The sequence below is a fragment of the Diorhabda sublineata genome, chromosome 4 (assembly GCF_026230105.1).
Source record: "Diorhabda sublineata isolate icDioSubl1.1 chromosome 4, icDioSubl1.1, whole genome shotgun sequence".
Lineage (NCBI taxonomy): Eukaryota > Metazoa > Arthropoda > Insecta > Coleoptera > Chrysomelidae > Diorhabda > Diorhabda sublineata.
Window position 1 is genome coordinate 38,358,263 of NC_079477.1, and position 21,151 is coordinate 38,379,413.

Below are 21,151 nucleotides of genomic sequence, written 5' to 3' on the forward strand. Positions count from 1 at the left end.
ATAGAAAAAAAAAGTTAAGAAAAGTGAAGACTAAATGAATATGTTCCATATTTTGGCCGTTCACTTTATATCTATTCCAAACTTCACGTTTACATTGTATATTTTTGAAATTTAGGACGTTACATCACCCAATAAGTCGTGTGACTGACACACAGATGGCGCTGCAATTGTCAAATTCATATGACATTAATGGAGTACCAACTATGTGTAAAATTTCATGACATGCCGATTAGCTAGAAAAAAGTGACAGCCATTTAAGTAAAGCTACTTTTGTTATTTTCCAAACAATAGTTTTAAAACGATTTCGGGTTAATTTATCATTGCTTCTTAGTAAAAAAAAATACTGTACAAGCTCAGAAATGATTTCAAAAATGTTATACGGACTTCTGCTCCATTGAAAAGAATCATTTGTTATTGGTTTGCTGAATTTAAACATGGTCGTATAGACACCGATGATAGTGAACGTTCCGGTCGTCCAATTGAGGTGGTTACCCCATGTTCAGAACGGCAAATTGACTTAACAAGTTTGTTATAGTAATAGAAGAAATTTTCATTGTAATTTTTTGAAAATTACATTTGATTCAATCGTTCCAGTGAAGAATAAAAAAGGTAATTATAATATTTCAATTTCGATGGCGTAGTTAATTATGTCTAAAGAGGTAGAAAGCATAGGAAAAAGCTAGCGGGTGACGAAAGGTTATGTTATGAAATTTTTATAGGTTATGATTTGTTTTGTCATTTCTTCATTTTGAATACAAGTGAGGGGATGATCAGTTATGAAGTAATGGCTTTCAGACTAGATCGGCTCGATTTTATGTACATTTTTGCTTATTGAAACTATTTAATAACCATTTTGTTTTATTTCACAGCAATGGCGAGAAGTAAAAAGTTGTCTGATGCTGAAGCAAAATTAGAGAAGAAGAAATACGATAAAAACTGTGATTACTACTACATTAAGAAAAAGTATTAATATAAGTATTCTTGCAGTCATGTTACTTATTACTTTATTGTCACATGACGGGGAGATAAAGGGAAAATAACGAATAGGGATAATTTTCAATATAGAAATGGAAGTGAAAATAAAGATATGTAATATAATTATACCAATAATAACATACGCAGTGAAAATTGGGACAGTGAGAAAGAAGAATGAAGCCACAGTTGAGATGAAACGCTTGAGATAAATAGGAGGAAAAACATTGTGGAACCATCATTAGACAAATAAAACAAGAAGCAATAGTACTAGAAGAGGTAAGCTAAGAATAAATAAAACAGAACAGCGAGGAAGCATTGGGTACAAGAGGAATCAGAATCTCCGTGCAGATTCTGAAAAGTTGAAAAGATATAAAATTTTATAGTCACAGAAAAAAAAATAAATACTTTTAGCATTTTACAGCGGCTACTTTTTTAGCTAATCAATTAAGAGGGCGAATTAAAATTATTAAAAGTTTTAAGAGAATGAAGTATGAAAAAGTTATAATTAGTAACGTATTCACTACTTTCTCAGCAAAAACGATCTGGTTTAAGTACTTTCGGGAATATGATTTAAATAAAAATAGTAATAACAAAAACGAACGAAATTTATTTTGAAATTTTAAAAGTTTATAACAACAAACATAAATAAAACTCAAATTTATCACAATAATAAAAAGAGATTACCAAATTATATTCTTAGATAATCAAATATATAAACGTAAGAATATATTTAGATAGACATTTAAAGACTATAATATAATTTAAATAAATGATATAGATATATATTTCCACAATTTTTAAAATTAATACTGTACAGAATATATCATGATGAGCTGAATCTGCAATATATTTCTATTTTGTGTGTTTACCAAGGAGCTCATTTTAGTTAAAATATTCTGTTTCAGTTGTCTACGACTTCAGGCTATGTCTATCGGAAGTGTGGATCTGGCTTTTGTTATTATATAGTATTTTTAGAATCCATTACAAAACTTTTTTAATTTTAAGTTAGATCAAAAATAACCATAATTTGTATTAGGACTTATTTTATAGTATTTTTAGAATCCATGATAAATTTGCTTTCAACATTAATCAAAACATAATATGTTCAACGTGCTTCCGTTTAAATTTTTATAAAATTTTGACAAACAGCTCAACAAAGATTTTATAAATTACAGAGTCAGATCGAAAATAACCAAAATTTGTATTAGGACTTATTTTATAGTACTTTTAGAGTTCATGATAATTTGCGAGTTTTACCAAGAGTATCTTTTTAGTCTAACCTTAAGAAAGTTCTGTTCAATACTACTTGGTAAGAACCGTGTATCTAGCACCCTCTCTGAAAGTCAGATGTAAAAACAAATTCATTCATATTTGTAGAGTCCATAATACTTACAACTAAATATGATAATTATGTTTAAAGTGCTTCCGTTTTTCATTTTCTGAAAATTTTGACATACAATTTAGAAAAGTTTTTAAATTATAAAATTAGATCAAAAATAATTATAATTTCATGTTATATCTATCATTTAATGGTTATTTTAGATTCGATGATATATTTCCATACAACTTTTTTCAAAATATAATTTTTAATATGGACAGATACACATAAAAACATTTTGGAATTTAAGAGTCGGATCACAGATAATTATAATTTGTTTAAATAACAGCTTTCCTAGATCTTTGTGGAGTTTTCAAAAAAATTCTACGATATGCTCGAAAATTATGTAACTAACAATTATAACTTAATTTTTTTCTCAACAACAGTTATTAGTACACTTTTAGACAATCAACAAGAAATAATGCTGAAATATCATCTGGTAAAATTTTTTTGAAAATTTATAAAAATACAGTAAAATTTATAAGGAAATACAGTTTTTACTAAAAATATTGGTGAAATTACTTAAAGAACGAAAAATGCAACCACTTCATGGATGTTCATAAAAAATTAACAAAAAAAACTTTGTATCAGCTGACTAAAACCATTCAAAGACATTTGAAGGATGATGGAATTATAATGTGTGGATTCCAGGAAATATTTTGAGGCTTTGAAAACGCAACTTATGTACCTGTCAGAGAAAAGCTCAAAAGAAAAGGAGTGTTGACGTCGAAGATAGCTGACACGGAGAAGAGAAATCAAACCACCTTTGTTAAAACCACTTGCGAGACACCTCAACGAGGAGTAATATCTCCTGTCCTATATATTCTTCTAATGCAAGACATTTTAACAGGTTTGTGTTAATACATTTGAAAACATTTCAAGTGTAATTATGGCGTTTTGAATTTTAATATTTTTAAAATTTTGGATAGTGATAAAACTGCTAATTTGTGTAGTTACAGTTCACCTAAAAAATGATCAGAAAAATTGCATTTCAATATTAATAAAACACAATTTGTAGTAATTTTGAACATGTACAAAAATGAAGTTGAAGCAAATGTGAGAAAAGAAGGAAATATTGTTGGAGTTGTTGCTTCAAGTGCAGTAGTATGGGAACGAATAATCATACTATGCAGAATTTATTAGTTATCTAAAACCACAAAAATACCCTTTTTGGGGGTACTTCGTCCCCCATTTTAGCACAATTCCGGCGAAGAGGAAAACCCTAGGATAGTAATTTTGGGCTAGAAGTGACGTAAACCAATAAAACTTTTTGAAACAATTATTTCCGATACGTCTAATTTTTACGTTTAATGCTACTGACTATCTTTTTAGTCAATTACTTTGTTTTTTTTTGTTTTTAGATACCGAGAAAAATTCGGAAGTATATAGAGCTATATAAAAGGTTCGATAAGGTATTAAGGGTTATTTGGTATAAAAATCAGATGTACCTTTTGAGCAACAACTGAAACAGTCCAATCTGGTCACAAAGTTACAATATCTCTTGATTATTTACCTCGAAAGCAATTTATAAATTTCTACGTGTTCACTAATTTTCATAAATTCAAAAAATGTCGATATAAATTATCATTTTTACATCTTTCCGATATTTCAATTCTAAAAAGTTAGATAATTCAACTAAACCCCAACAACTTTCATTTCTTTTGTTATCTAGGGTATAAGTACGTCAATTCTTTTTCATCTTCCCGTTGAATTCTTTCAATATTTTCTTCTGATATCGAATATTCATTTTGAGATCCTGAAAAAAGAAATTAATGTAATAAATACTTAAACAAAAAATAGTCGTTTCAAATATCCAAATGTTTAATATTAGGGCTAGTCAATGGGTAGTGGATTTCTTAGTGGAATAAATAGTTTAATGGAGAGATAGTTGGAGTTTAAAGCTCTACCAATAGGTTAGTCCAATGGTCAATCCAGAGAAAGTTACCTCTTTATTCCCACTATCGTGAAGTATAAGAAGAATAGAGGAATGATTAGAATTCATGTCGCAAACCTCTTCCACATAGAATAGTCTTGTTTCTTTGTTAGTTGGAGTTCAACAAAGTGTTTCGTGTAAAAACTCAGGGAATAGTTACCGATTCAACAAATATTTTGTTCTCGATATTAAAATTTTATGATTACAGGACTAATTCTCGAGCATCATGAAGTTGGACTTCCAAGGACAAAAGAAAATGATTGAAGATATTACAGAGCATGACAAATTAAGAAACTTATAATTGTGATAAGCGATTACTTGAAATAAATATTTTTCCCTACCTACAAATCCCAATTCCCTCCGATTTTGAACGTACTAAAAGAAGAAGGAAAAGGAAAATACAACGCCACTTTTTTTTAAAATTTTTTTGTCTACTTCATAACATCAATTCGATTCATCTTGCTCGTACAGGGTTGCCTTACTATCTTAAGGACTTGCAATAAAAAATGTTACAGTAAAGTGACTAAAAAAAGATTGTCATTGTCCTCTTTAACTTATAACTTTCAATGAAATTCATCAAGCAACTTATGGTAACAACGGGCGAGATGTCGATTAAGCGTGAAGCGTTAAATGTCACTTTTACCCTGAGCGAGTCCAAATAAAATTAATAGTAACGCCATTTTCTTCTTATTCTTCAACCGGCGCTACGGTCCCTTGAGAACCATGCCCTTCTCAACAATCAAATATCAATCCTTTCTGTCTTGAGCATGGTGCTTTCAACGTCGAACCCTTAGAAGGATCAGGCACGCCTCAACGTCCTCAAATCATCGAAGGCGCTGTATTACTCTTAGATACCTCCAGGTATCGATCAGAAGGCATTATCTCCACGCGTCCCAGCCACCTCAGACGCGCCCCTCGGATAAACGCCATCAAATCTGACTGAGCTCAACGCTCCTCCGGATCCTCCGCCCACCAGTTCTCGCGAACGGGGTCAAAAATCCTTTGCAGGGTCTTATGTTTCTAGCAGTTCAAAATACTCTCACCTAGCAGACATCTACAGCGAATCTGAACATATCCCACACAACAAAGAAGAAAACATACTAAACTCCATCGACACACCATGCCCAATGAGTTTATCAATGAAAACTTGTTGCCCAAAAGAAGTAAAAACCGAGATAAGCATGTGTTAAATCCATAAAGCACCAGGATTTAATATAACCGCCCCATTTACCTAGTTCCTATCGTCCCATAAGCCAGTTCTATCCAAAATATTTCCCGAAGAGGCTTGAAAGTGAAGTAAACTTAAATTACCTTAATGCCACATCAATTTGGCTTTAGGCATGAACATTCTATCACTCCACAATATCACAGAATTGTAAAAAAGTATGTACTGCAGCTTTTATTGAAGTGGAGCGAGCATTCGATCGTGTCTGGCACCTAGGGTACTACTAAGCAAAATTTAATCTTTGAACCTCTATCATCCACCCCAACAAAAACAAGGCGTGCCACAGGGAAGTGTCTTAAGCCCATTTATATACTTATTATTCACGGTAGATGTTCCAACAATGGACAATACTACGATGGCAGAGGGCACTGCTGTTCTCTTAGTAGTCAACAATCCTCAAGTAGCCACAAATAAACTTCAACACCACAACAACGTGTGAAAATAGTTTACCAACTGCCGTATAAATATCAACTCGAGTAAGAAAACGAAGTCAAGTACTTAAGCCTAATTTTGGACTGAAAACTAACATGGAAATCCCGTATACAGTCAAAGGAAACCCAAATTAATATCATGGTCGAACAGATGCAGTGGTTTCTTGGTAAAAAATCCAAGTTAGAATTAGAAAACAAAGTCCTTTTGTACAAACGGATGATCAAGCCAATCTAGTAAGTACGGTATCCAGCTGTGGAGCTGTTCAAAGCCTTCAAACACAAAAATAATACAACGAATTCAGTGAAACATTCTTAAGACCCCACGGTACAAACACTCCACAATGAATTGAAAATACCCACAGTAGAAGAGAAAATATATTTTCTGAGTACAAGCGGAAAAGTATCCGGTCATCAAAATAAAAAAGTCAGCCAGTTAAACGAACCAGTACCAGTACGACCATCTGATTTATTACACATTAAAACAAAACAAAAATACACAGATTTTAGATTTAAAATAAAAAAAAAAAATAACGGATTATTTGACAAGTACTAAGAAAATTACATCAATGTACGACGATTCGGAGTGGAATTAGTAATTTTCAAGAAATTTCTTCTAAATAAAAAAAATACGCTTAAGAATTTATTATCATTAAATGTATATAAATATAAAATTATTTTATATTTTAACTGACAATTAGTAGTTTGATGAGTTTGTGATTAGTTCAATGCCGAGGTAATTAGTGTTTGTTTGTACCTGTACCTTTTAGTAAATATTGAATGATGATATGAATACCGCAAGTTACTAAAGCGCCAAAACCAAAATATCGGAATGTTAGAGGACCGCCGTAGGTTTGATAGAGGAATCCAGCCAAGGCGCTTCCAGAGGAGACTCCGACACCTTCGAATAAGGCTCCCACCATTCCCTAAATATGTAAAAATTAATTTTATTTAAATACAGAGCAACATTCAAATTAAGAGGAAATAAGTAGACGAAGTTATTTATTAATTATAATAATGTTAATTTCAATTATTTGAGGTTAAGTCGGCTCACGTCAAGCAGACCGATAAATTCGATAATTCGCGAGTTTTTTTGTAAATACTTTCTCATAATAATTACATAGCAACAAATTTCCTCGTAAGCAGCTATATTGTTAGAATCTGGAGGCAAGGTCATGGTGTAGGTTTTTGCATGGGGATGATTTTCGCGCTTAGACTCCTTCCTCTCCCATGAGTCCTATGGGAGGTTCTGGGAAGTCTTATCTTGACGTGACGAACCTTATATAAACTCCTTTCAACACCTAATCTTCCATTTTGTTTTTTTCAAAAGTGAATACATTAAAAAGACTCCAACTGAGTGCTTTAAATTGTCGCAAGAGGTCTATGGGGACAATTCTCTATCTAGCGCGCGTTTTTTTGAGCGGTGTAAGCGCTTTAGTGAGGGCCGAGAGAGCTCTGAAGATGACCAGCGCCCAGGTCGCCCTGTGACTGTTTCATCTCCGGAAACATTGACCAAAATCAACCAAATCGTTGAATAGGCATCCGGATGATTGCTGATGCTGTAAACGCCGATTAAGAAACGGTCAGAAAAATTGTATACGAGAAATTACAGAAGACAAAAGTCTGTGCGAAGTTGGTGAAAAAAAATCTGACTCCTGACCAAAAGCTCAGACTTCCTTGAGAGGTTAGAAAAAGATTTGAGTCGATGGAAGCGGTAAAGCAAACAGAGCTGTTTGTGTGTGTGTGGCTAGGCGTGTAACCAGTCTCGTTATTCAATAGCCAGACCTCGTATGCATAGAAATATTGAGTTTATTACATTTTGATGATACAGTTAAGTAATCCAAAACAACCCTCTTCACGGCGACGCATCATAATTAATTATTTATTATTATGAGCTGTAACCTCGCAAGTTTATCGTTACTATAAATTGTCTGTGTTTCGTATTTCTGTTAGTTTTATAGATTGTCAATTTTAATCCCATTCTTCAATTATTTAATTATTATTAACGTGACAATTAGGTCGATACGAATGACGAAATTGTTTTTCAAGCAAAGCAAAAAAAAGCAAAGTTGAATATCTCACCTGCATTGTAGCTTCTGTTCCCGAAGGCGCAATTTTACTTGCGTACGATGCCATACAGGCAAAAAATAATCCGAAAGTTAATCCATTCGATACTTCAATAGGTAAAAAATACCACGGATTCGGTACTACAGAATAAAGAATGAATCTAATTCCTATGGCAAATAGTACCAACGACATGGTGTGGACGTGACTAATTTTCTGTATAATTTTGCCTGAAAGGAAGAAAAACGGCGCTTCTCCCAAAATCGTTTGAATCCCCTGAATTAGACCCTCCAAAGTTTTTACGTAAGTAGTACCGGAACATCCCTGGTCGCTCGCCAAATCTTCTATAAGCCAAAATTGGAACTGCCACATCAGTCCTGTGCACATACCGACGATTACGCACCAAACGATAAATACTAAAATTCTTACGTCCAAAAGTAACATGGTAACATCTCGAAATATGTTTGTCGAAACTTTTTTATGCGAATACTGAAAAGATGAGATATTTCTATGAAATTTCGATTTAGAATGCGGAAAATAGTTTTGCGAATTATATACATAACTACTTAATAGAAAATCACATGAAATATTTCGATTTCGTTACGGTTTACTATTAAAAATATTGATAAAACTTTTTTTTTTGCAAATAATTCAGGACATCTGCTAAATCGATAAGAAATATACCGTTAGGGGGGATTCACACCAACGGGCACAGTCAGAGACAGTCAAGTCGAGATCGAAAGTGTCGTTTGACTCATTTTTTTTTTGTTTTTGCTCATTCTTTCCATAATAAAAAATGAAAATATATTTAAGATCAACTTTAGTCAAGATATAATAACTGGTCGAGATTTGAATTTGAACTATACTCGAAAAGCAGAAAGGAAACTGTTTAGTACTACTAATGAACCAAGAGATTGCGTTGAAGCTCGACTTGGCTATCTAAAGGATGTGGTTGATCTATGACATCGACTGTCTTCCTCAAGTTGAGAAGTTAGATGGAGAAGGCACGCTCCATATAAACTACGATACAAATTAAACGGACTAGGTCAAACAGAACCAGGGTTGAAGAAAATTGTGTTCTGGAAGTTGTAGGGTTTTCTATTTAGACTTTGATATTGTAACGAGTTTTTCTGTTAGATTCGTATGGAAATTATTTATCTAAAGGTATGAAAATGTCGACTAAGTTGAAATTCCTGGAACCGTTGGCGATATTCATACTGAATACACTGTTTCGACGAGACTGAAGACTGTTTACACCAACATTTCTAAGTACACTATTTGACGCGGGTATCGATAAACAAGTTATCGTTTACAGAGACTAAAGGTAAACCGTTGAGCCTCTGAAGACGATAACTTGGTCAGAAAGTGTAATTGTGGGTATTAGTGTAGTGTAAAGTGTATTCAGTGTCAAAAAGTTGATATAAGACAAAATCCGGTGGTTAGCTTTTACCACTTATTCGAGATATTGAAATATAGAGCGAAGATCTCTATGTTTTATGCACGATAGAGCTCCATCGCACCGTTGAGTAAAAGGTGAAAACGAAGAACTTATTGAACATTTAATTTCATTTTTAATGGCACACACAACATCGAGTTTTACCAAAAGTACCGTTTTGGTATAAAATTGACTCATGTTTGAGTTCGCTTGAAGTTTTTATTAATAAATCTAACCCCAAAAAAGTGATACTTGGTACGAACCGCGTAATTAGCGCCATCTATGAGAGTCGGATATAAAAAAATAACGAGATGTGCAAGATATCGAAACATATCCGCGAAAAATTTCATCGCAATGTTGCCAGTAATTTTTACCAAGCAAGCCCGAATTTTTTATCAGTTTTCTACCTACTTAATGGTCCTAAATTATTTGGAAAAACTTTCAATCAACATTTTTTGTGTATATTATACTTATATTTATATATATACTAACTAGTTAACAAATATACCTTTATTCTAGTCGAAACGAAGAAGTCAAGAAATAAAAAAGCTGCTCCCATATAAAATGCTGAAGTATAATTTTTTTGAGACGTGCCTTGACTAGACGCATCTATTAAGACGCCAGTCATCGCTGAAACAATACCCCATCCTAACGAACCCCATAACCGTTGGTAACCATAACGGTTTGGTTTATCTCCTAGATAGATAATAATCATATGAATAAACCCGAAGAAAAATGCAACTAAAAAGTGGTACGAACTAATTGTATTTACAATTTTTGTTTCAAGTAGTTCATTTTTATTTCATTATTTGAACGCTAAAAGTTTTACACAAAAAATAGTACCTAGTTATGTAGAGAAAAATCCGGAACATTCTAAAATAAATATGAAATATTGTAAATATCAAAATAATGAATCTTGTTAATGCAATCGCGAAATTCATTAAAATAATTCGCTTGTAAAATTATTAAATTGTGTTTTTTGTAACAATAAAGTTTTTGGAAAAAGATTTTCTAAAGTAACTGGCGCAGTCACAGTAGGATTCGTGCGGTATAAAACTCGACAAAGTATTTTAATACAGAAGCGCGAATATCTACGTTTCTACGAGGGACCGGAACTTCAAATTACATTTTAATATTCTGGAAAATTTGGAAATTTGCAAGAAGAAATTCAAAAGAAATAAAAATCGAACGCATAAAGATCAAATCACGCAAACAACTGTCAGCATTTTATTAGTGTAAATATGAATATTGTAAACATCAAAATAGTGGATCTTGTAGACATTCAGGCGTCAGTCGGCGTTGTGCTACAACCACTTAAACATGTCCGCCATTATTGATGGAGGCTACAGGCGATGGTGTTGGAGAAATCCATCGGAGAATGAGTCGTTGGTGCGTGAATCTGTCGTTTCATACGACTAGGTTCAATGAGTCGACAGAACGGTTGAAGAAAACCGTTGATGCACCATTACTGCTTTGTCCACGAAATTTCTAGAAGTTTCAAGGTCTGTTCATTGGCGGAAACTTTCTTTGTAAAGGGTATTGTCCACAGATATGACAAATGTCTCAATCTCTTCGGTGATTATGTCGAAAAGTGTACCAGTGTCTTTTGGTAACGAAATTATTGTTTTATATTAACTTGTCTTTTATTTATAACCTATCGGAGGTTGAAGAAAAAAGCGTCCTTAGTAGAATAACAAATTAAAATGATAGTATTTGATTGAACCAATATTGACATTAACAAGACTTACCTAAAAGTTCAAAGCATATGGTGTCTCCAATACTGACAACTACAGCTTGCGCAATCCATGCAAGTATCATGAAAATCAAAAAACACCAAAACTGATATAATCCATAAACGTCATCGTTATTTACAGACGTTTCGGTTATATAATCATTGACTGTATAACCCTGGCAATTGATCTGGCACGCAGTTAAAGGTAAGTTTGTTGTACAAGATTGTGTTAGTATATGGCCGTTTGGTAAAGTAATATTTTCCATTTTGAAAAGTAGTGAATCATCTAAAGGTTGTGTTTCGTGTGTTGGTATAAAGGCGGTAAAAGATAACGTATCGCTATGATTTTCTTGACAATATTCGATCAGATTCCATTCATTACATAAAGTTGTAGTACTGCTTACTTGACAACTCATCTGAAAAGATATTTTGGTTATCTCGTAGGTCGTACTACATCAATGATAAACAGGGTGTTTAAAAACGTTCGCGCACGAGTTATTTCACCGCGTTAAGCGAAAAAAATCGATTAAAAATCACATGTCTAAAACGAAATGTTCAAAAATGCGGCAGCAGCTAAATACTTTTATGGCTCTCTCGATCGCTCGATTGGAAGGAACTTAAACGTTGATTGGCTAATTGTTAATTTGCGATTAATCTATGCGTTATAGACAGGGTATAAATAAAAGGGAAAAAACGAATCTCTGTATGCTTTAAATCTAAAATCTGTAAAATATAACATAGTAGATAAGATTATGTTAAAAATTACGGAAAACGGAAAATTGGGACCGCTGTAAATTGGTCCTTATGAGGTTATTGAGGAGAAATATCCAAATATTGTTATATAGTCCGGTCAAATTAGACCAAAAAATAAAAGTAAAGCTACATAAATTCCCATCGAGGTGAAAATCGGTAAAATTGTTTAAAATATAATTAAAAATAAAATTTGAATGTTCCCCACCATTTCCGTGTATGGGAAAAGGTCAAAGGTCAAAAAAATGAGTTTTTCTTGATTATCAGCAAAACGGTGAGTTTTATCATAAAAATACCTTAGACGGAAATTGTAGATCATAAAATTATCTACAAAAAACGTATCGATACTTTTTTTCCTACGAGTCACCGTTTCTGAGATATAACGTTCCAAAAAGTTGTGAAAGTTGTAATGTTTCAGATTTACTATCGTATTTAATGGCTATAATTATTGCACGAGAAATATCAAAGCTGCAAAAAACATCGTCGAACTTTAGCAACATCTTCGTCGATTGATAATTTCTTATAAACACTCACAACAAGTCTCGGTTCATTTCAATGTTGTGAGAAAAGTTTAGTGCTGAAATGTTTTGATGAAACCATTAAATACGACTTTTACAACTTTTTGAGTCATTATATCTCAGAAATAGTGGCTCGTAGGAAAAAAAGTATCGATACGTTTTTTGTAGAGAATTTTATGATCTACAATTTTCGTCTAAGGTATTTTTATGGTAAAAGTCATAGTTTTGCTGAAAACTGCGAAAAACTCATTTTTTTGACTTTAAATTTGTTCGAATTGTTTTTTACTAACTTTTTGAGTCATTATATCTCAGAAATAGTGGCTCGTAGGAAAAAAAGTATCGATACGTTTTTTGTAGAGAATTTTATGATCTACAATTTTTGTGTGAGGTATTTTTATGATAAAACTAACAGTTTTGCTAAAAATTGCGAAAAACTTTTGACCTTGAATAAAATTTGTTCAAATTGTATTTTACTAACTTTTGAGTCATTATATCTCAGAAATAGTGGCTCGCAGGAAAAAAAGTATCGATAAGTTTTTTGTAGAAAATTTTATGATCTACAATTTTTGTGTGAGGTATTTTTATGATAAAACTAACAGTTTTGCTAAAAATTGCGAAAAACTTTTGACCTTGAATAAAATTTGTTCAAATTGTATTTTACTAACTTTTGAGTCATTATATCTCAGAAATAGTGGCTCGCAGGAAAAAAAGTATCGATAAGTTTTTTGTAGAGAATTTTATGATCTACAATTTTTGTCTGAGGTATTTTTATGATAAAACTAACAGTTTTGCTAAAAATTGCGAAAAACTTTTGACCTTGAATAAAATTTGTTCAAATTGTATTTTACTAACTTTTCGAATCATTATATCTCAGAAATAGTGGCTCGTAGGAAAAAAAGTATCGATACGTTTTTTGTAGAGAATTTTACGATCTACAATTTTCGTCTAAGGTATTTTTATGGTAAAAGTCATAGTTTTGCTGAAAACTGCGAAAAACTCATTTTTTTTACTTTAAATTTGTTCGAATTGTATTTTACTAACTTTTTGAGTCATTATATCTCAGAAATAGTGGCTCGTAGGAAAAAAAGTATCGATAAGTTTTTTGTAGAGAATTTTATGATCTACAATTTTCGTCTAAGGTATTTTTATGGTAAAAGTCATAGTTTTGCTGAAAACTGCGAAAAACTCATTTTTTTGACTTTAAATTTGTTCGAATTGTTTTTTACTAACTTTTTGAGTCATTATATCTCAGAAATAGTGGCTCGTAGGAAAAAAAGTATCGATACGTTTTTTGTAGATAATTTTATGATCTACAATTTTCGTCTTAGGTATTTTTATGGTAAAACTCACAGTTTTGCTGAAAATTGCGAAAAACTCATTTTTATGACCTTTGACCTTGAATAAAAATTTTTTTCATACACGGAAATTATGGGGAACATTCAAATTCTATGTTCAATTGTATTTTAAACAATTTTACCGATTTTTAGCTTGATGGGAATTTATGTAAGTTAACAATTTGAAATATTTCTTTTTCTCCCCAAGGGAGTAAGGAGTAAGACAATAACAGGATACATCCTATAAATATATTACCACCCTGTATATTTAAAAAGATATATCATTGTAATTTAAATGTAAACATTTATTGTTATTTATTTTCAACTATTTTTATGACGAGCTAGTTCTAAAGATCATTTAGAGAATTTTTAATTAACTTAAATTGGAAAAATTATGTTATGTATGTAATTAAGTTATGACAGAATTTTCTTTCGTATTTTTTTGTCGTGGGAAAAATACAGTCTGTAACTCGGTATAATAGTGTTTCTACTAGTATTTAACCTCGTTACGGTTTGTACAATTATGAACACGAAATACAAATATGATTAATCAATACGAAGCATTCTGATAAGTAAAGTTGATTGTTGTGCGGAACGTAAATATATGATGACGCACAAATACAGGAAAACTTCCAAATACCGCAAATTTCCAACGATATTGGCCTTCGAATGAATTTATTTACAGCCGTCGCAAATTTTGAAATTGCGGTCGTTCGAAATCGAATAGCTGAATCATCGTTATTCATTAGCTTTTTTTACGGCCATTATCGTTCCTTAATATTATCGATGTTGATTAATGTTACGCAACATGATAACTCAACCTACTTTGGAAATGTCGAGAAATTTAAATATCTGGAGTAGTGGTTAACAAAAGATATAGACCCAGATATAGAAATCAAGATCGCGCGTTTAGCAGCAAGCACGAAATGTCTTTCTAGAAATGAGACAATTGTTCATTAAACGGCTTAAAAGGCTTGGACCTTAAAGGTGAACTCACTAAGGCGCTTAGTATCGAAGAATAGACATCGACAGGAATTTACAAAATCAATAAAAACTTGAAAAACCTCGTATGTGGCAGACGTGGCTGAAGAGTATTCGCGAGTGGACCGGTTTGAACACTCAGACGCTATGAAATTAGTGAAGGTGAAGTAATAAATGCTGCTCGAAGTCTTTCTTTCTTACTTAAAGATGCAAAAGATACGGCGACAAAAAATCGTTGGTGATATTCATACTGAACACACTGTTTACACTATACCAACACTCACGATTACACTGTCTGAAGCGCGTTTCAATAACCAAGTTATCATCTTCATAGACTGATGGTAAACTCACCTTCAGTCTCTGAAGACGATAACTTGGTTATCGAAACGCGCGTCAGACAGTGTAATTGGGAATGTTGGTGTAGATAGTGTCCAGTCTCGTCGAAACGCGCGCCAGACAGTGTAATTGTGAGTGTTTGTGTAGTGTCAACAGTGTGTTCAGTATCCAATGAAAAAATTGTCGATTATCTGCGAAAAAATACACCACCAAATGTGAAATTTGTTGTAATATATAAAAATAAGATCAAAAGTCGTTTTTTCCCTTATTTCCAATCAATTTTATCGAAATAATCATAAAAATAAATTGAGATTCTTACCTCGCATTTATTCCAAATCTGTTCCTTTCTAAGATCGTCGAGTGTGCAGTTAGTTATACTATAATTAGACAAAAAATTATAGCTGTTGTTATAACATCGAAGTTGTACTTGTTTGGTACTTTCGATTTTCGGCGAATAGAAAACAGCCAAAAAAGCTGCTGCCAACAAAATTTGCGAGGCGAGAAACAACATTTTTTGACAGTGGAATCTGTCGGCGATAGATCCGAACAACGGTTTCGCTAACATTCCACTTATTGGAAGAATCGTGTAAACAAAACCTACTACAACACTTGAAAATCCTAACTGTCTGGCGTAAGTACTGAGGTAAGGAGTAACTGGACCAGTACCTATAAAAGGAAAAAATTATTACACCACGAATATCTCGAACTGTATCGCAACAACGCAAGGTGTACCAGGACTTGATGCAAAACATTCTGGAATGGAATTCTCATGATTAACAATCCGTAACTTTTACAGGGACAATCTGCACAATTTAAAGATGGCAAAAATCAATTTCTTAACAAAAAAATACTCTTTAAAATTGGGAGATATGTAGATTGTTCATTTCAAGGTAACCGTTCGCCATAAAGAGACATTCTGAAGAAAATTAACATAAATTGTAACTACAATCAAACATTTCTTGGGAAACTAATCAATATATAAATAAACATATGTATTACAAACTATCTAAAATCATATAACTGGCATAAGAAAAAGTAATTTTTCATATAAGCTATGAGCTTTTCAAAACCTGTCATCAATATTTTTCACATCTAATTTAAAGTGAATATTCAATACAAATACATTTGATGTATAGTTTGGCCTAACAAGAAGGTTGCATACTGAATCCTACCGGGCAGAATTATACCCGACTGTTGAACTGTTGTTAAGGTTTATCGCGGCTTTCGGGAAACAGGTTTTTCTACATAAATTAAGTAAACTAGTTTCTGTCTTGGTACGGATTACTTTTTCAAATTGTGACTTGTTTATTTACCTTCAGTCTCTGACGACGACAACTTGGTTATCGAAACGCGCGTCAGACAGTTTAATCGTGAGTTTTGATGTAGTGGTAGTAAAAACAGTGTGTTCAATACGATCGAGTAAGGTCCGTGGATACCGAAAAACTGAATTGTGTGATTATATAGCAGGCATTGGATCCCGAATGGGAATCCACGGAGTGTAGAATTGATTTCATTGTTCAATTCAATGTCTAACAAGAATGAAGGCCACAAGGTTCAGTACTAGGCCCTATTTTGATTCTATGTCTATTTGCAGACGACTTGGAACAACCCTGATCCCACGGCACTTCATAGGACCACATATCTAGTGACCTAATCACCCTTAAATCATGGTGCTATTCTAATCTTGAATTAATAGAGTTTGTTGTGGACAATTCCTTGAGATGGGAGTTACATATTGCCTCCTGTTTTACGCTGAGATCAGTTTCCAAAGAACTGAACTTATCCACCTCCTCAACAGTTTATTAAACTCTTATTGAGTCGCATCTCATTTCAGAAATGTTGTTGCACGGTTATCCACTTAGGAACGCGGAGCACGACCTTTACCTACCTACTCCACGTTTAGAATTAGTCAAGGGCTCAATATTTTACAATGCAAAAAAGATGCACAACCACTTGCCAATTGAAATCAAATCGTTATCATATTTTCGTAATAATCTGAGCGCATATTTACTGGAAAGTGCCTTCTACTCTGTAAACTCTATTCTAATAATAATATTTAATTCCGGGCAAGCTGCATACTGGTTTAATTTTGTTATTAAACTTATTACCTATTAGTATTACCTATAATTTTGTTACTCATTATTGTATTTCTTTTCTATTTTTTTTTTATTTAGTTATTTTTATGTTTCTTCTCAGTTTTTACAAGCTTTTGTCTACAAATTAAAACAATTAAAAAGATTTCTCTTTAGTTCATAAAATTTAGATGAAAAATAATGTACTGATTCAATTTCTAAGTAAATCCTAGTTTATTAACTATTTAGATACAAAAATTTCTCAATGCCCATAATAAACATAATGAGATTATATCAATTATCTAACTTAATTTTTATTATAATACGTTTTAAATTGTACACGTCAGGCAAAAATATTTTCTATAGCAACAATTGGTCGCAGTCTGCCCCTAAGAGATATACAGGATGCTCAATAGATAATAATGAAATGGATTTGGTATTTTTTGAGATAATTAATTGGAAAGAGGATAGAACTTTAGATAAATAACTCAGTTAATATACAATAACGAATGTTTATAGGGTCAAGAATGCTTCCTAGCATTGTTTTTACATAAAACGATAACATATTATCAGTCTAATTAAGTGTTTAAGTAGTTATACTGCTGTAATATGTACAAAACAATTAACATTCAAAATACACTGTCTGTATTATCAGTCGTTTTAAGTAAATATAATAATTAGCATTCAAATAGTTATTTGTAAGAATCCAATTAAATATAAAATAACTTGCGCAAGTACTATTTCCCACAAAATAGTTGTTGTTTGCTGGAGTAACCACCTCAATTGAACGACCAGAACGTTCAGCATCTGTACGACCACGTTTAAATTCAGCAAACCATTAACAAATAATTGTTTTCGAAGGAACAGAGTCCCTATAACATTTTTGAAGCCATTGCTGAGCTTGTACAGTATTTTTTTCAACAAGAAAAACACGAAATTGTTTTGAAAATAACGAAAGTAGCTTCACTTAAATGGCTGTCTCTTGTTTCTGACTAATCGAAATTTTACACATAGTATTTGGAAAGTTGGTACTTCATAAATGTCACACGACTCATTGAATTATATATCAGGCTATTTTTCATGTTAAATTGAAATATTCCAACGATACGACGACTTCCATTCAGGTCAATTAATTTTTAAATCTATATATTAAAAAAATCTAATGGTACTACGTCCGGTCGTTCGAACACAGATCAACTATATAGAGATGGCATCAATTGTTTATTGATCTAATTGTGGTTTATCAACATCAATTGTGTAATTAAAACGATATTGTTTGATACCAACAAGTATAGACATTGAAATATATTATTGGATGTATATATTATATATATTTCTATGGTAAACGAGGTGTGTAAAAAGTATCAAAATAGAGGATTTCTATTATTCATCATGCTTCATCATGAGATGGTCCTACATCATTTGCCACATCTATATTTTCTTCTGTTTCATCTTCTTGCATTTCATGATGAGCATTTATCTGCAATATGTTTTCCACGATTTCCGATCCGAAATAATCTGAAAACCTTGATCGTTACTATCACAAATGACCCACTCTTTGATATCATCATCATCAGGTAATATTTGTATCTTTAACATTAACTCATTCATATCCTCCAAAATAAAATCAATCATATTGGTTATTGAATTTTCATTTTCCCGATTAAGTACTCTGTTCTAATATTAAAACAATGAGCTATTGCTAAAAATACAATTGAAATAAAATCAAAATGGATCAAAAATTAAACTGATACTGTCATATCAGATGGAGTTTTATCTTTAGGTCCCAATTTTGCACAAAATATTCCTAGTGACAAAGAATTACCTGTGACAAATATCTTATGTAATGCAACACCAATCATCTAAATAACGAAATTCAAAATAAAATAAGGTCTGATACTTGTAATATTATCACTAATTTCATAAATAAATTGAAAAACAGACAACAACAGAGCAACATCAAACCTCAAACCAAATAATTCATAAATAAAAATAGAAATCTCAAAATTTTGAAAGCAGATATTATGATATATGAAAAAAAAACATAAAACGGAATCTAATACACAAAAAAGAGAATTTTTAGAAATGGTTCACATTCATAAAGACCGAAATAGGTTAAAATGTAATCCAGAAAATATATAAACTTGCTAAATGTTATGTTTTAGGTTTCTGGCAATAAACTAAATATATTTTCATAATCTAACCTAACCTATAAAAATTCAACATCATTTGTAATAACCTTAAGTTTAATAGGATGAATTTTAAAAACAGAAGAATATCAACAAAGTTCTAGAAAATCAATATTTATGTTCCAATTTGTAAGATTGTTTATTATAACATATAAATTTCGTGATGTAAAGACTACAAGGTGTGTTCTCTTCCCGAGGACTCATTTTCGACTCGTTCTGCTCATCTCATTGGCTGCTTCCCAGCTGGTGCGCTATAGCACACCTTGTAGCCTTTATATCATGTATAAATTCAATATTTCTTAGAAAGTTTTTAATAACGAAATTAGTAGTAGTACATTTGTAGCACAGTCCTAAATTTGTATACATGACAAAAGATTGACAAGAAAAGCAATTCACACCATTTACTATTTCCAAGGAGCTTTGTTTCATGTCATTTTGAAAGTTTTCTAATGAGTGTGTAGTGTTGCCAGGCGTCTGGATAAAGCCGGACACATCATCAAAAAGCTTACCTGTTGACGCTGTTGTCAAAACGTTAGTTGTACAATTTAATTATACAATAAATGCCCGGCCAAATTGGCTGGTCAGTTTGGCTATTAGGTTTGGCGACCTGGCAACCCTATGTGTGTGACATAATAAAAATACGTTGCTAAGAAAACTAGGCAAAGGGCATTTAGAATCACCAGTATTCTTTTATTTGTGTACTAGCTAAACTAAGCAAACTTCAGCAGCTTCTACATGCTTATTATCCGATATAGTGGTAATTATCATTGATTATATTCCTCAGGATTATATGGAGTGTATCAGAACTTTTTTGGATATGAAAGGATAAAAAAGACAAAAATCATGCGAAACCATCCTTCTATACCTAAAAATTTGTGTAATGAATGAACTCAATAAGAAGATAAACAAACATTCTTATTATGAGTATTTGTGGCAATTAGAAAATATCTAATATCATTATAATGAACATTGACAAATTAAAGAAGAACTATAATTGGAGGCTACTAGTTATATTTTTAGTATGCAATCAATTACTTATTGTAAAAAATGTGACACCTATTATACAACTATTATATAACTGTAAACAGTTTTAGTTACAAGTGAAATTAGTTTTAATAAGAAAAGTTGAAACTGTTACTGAACGATTTGCAACTTTGCTACTCATAAAATCTAAAGATAAGGTTTATAGAGTGTTTTAGTTATTGATGCGAGAAAAAACTATCAATTAGAAAAAATATTGTTTTAAATCTATTTAACGTATCATACAGAAGTACAGAAACATTAATAACAAAACGATATACCTACTACAATTTTTAGTTTACTAGTTCAAGCAAAATTTTCAGTTTTTCTGAATATATTTTGAATACCTCCAAATTTTATATGAAATATTTTAGTTGTAATACTATATATTGTACCCATATCAATATACCGTAGTCTGTGAAACAACTTTTTCATTAAAAAATTCAAAAAATACCTAAAATTATTTTAAAAATGACACTTACCAGCATTAAAAAGAAAGTAGTGGGCTTTCATAGGTAACAATTCCTTATTAATAAGTAACTGTTTCATTTTGATTCTATATTAATTCCTATATTTTCTAAATAACAATAATATGAATTAACCTAGTATTTACACGTTTCTTAACCTCACTTTCACTTTTCTCGCCACAACAAACACCCCGCCTGACAGATTGGTGATGACTGACGTATTTTTCTATATTGACATATAAAGAATCATGAACAGTGATGTCATGTCTACCAACTTTTTGGTAGATCTACCAATTTTCACTTCAGTCTACCTA

At 31.9% G+C, this 21,151-nt stretch overlaps 1 protein-coding gene across 1 annotated transcript; it reads right to left on the reverse strand.

The window, feature by feature from the left end:
• Positions 1 to 1,562: 1,562 nt before the first annotated feature.
• LOC130443435 (major facilitator superfamily domain-containing protein 6-like) lies at positions 1,563 to 21,052 on the reverse strand. Its single transcript, XM_056778053.1, has 7 exons — positions 20,853 to 21,052; positions 15,409 to 15,755; positions 11,187 to 11,586; positions 9,947 to 10,134; positions 8,022 to 8,492; positions 6,703 to 6,865; positions 1,563 to 4,109 (listed from the first exon to the last, which is right to left on the reverse strand). Exons 1-7 carry the CDS (start codon positions 20,917 to 20,919, stop codon positions 4,018 to 4,020), a joined length of 1,728 nt encoding a protein of 575 aa, XP_056634031.1. The 5' UTR covers positions 20,920 to 21,052; the 3' UTR covers positions 1,563 to 4,017.
• Between the last annotated feature and the right edge of the window lie 99 nt (positions 21,053 to 21,151).

Bases quoted from the DNA above. Each gene is read 5' to 3' on its own strand.
- LOC130443435 (XM_056778053.1), bottom strand. From the start codon at position 20,919: ATGAAACAGTTACTTATTAATAAGGAATTGTTACCTATGAAAGCCCAC. The intron at 15,756-20,852 runs GTAAGTGTCATT...TTCCTTTTATAG, and splicing joins CTACTTTCTTTTTAATGCTG to GTACTGGTCCAGTTACTCCT. The intron at 10,135-11,186 runs GTAAGTCTTGTT...TTATCTATCTAG, and splicing joins CATATGCTTTGAACTTTTAG to GAGATAAACCAAACCGTTAT.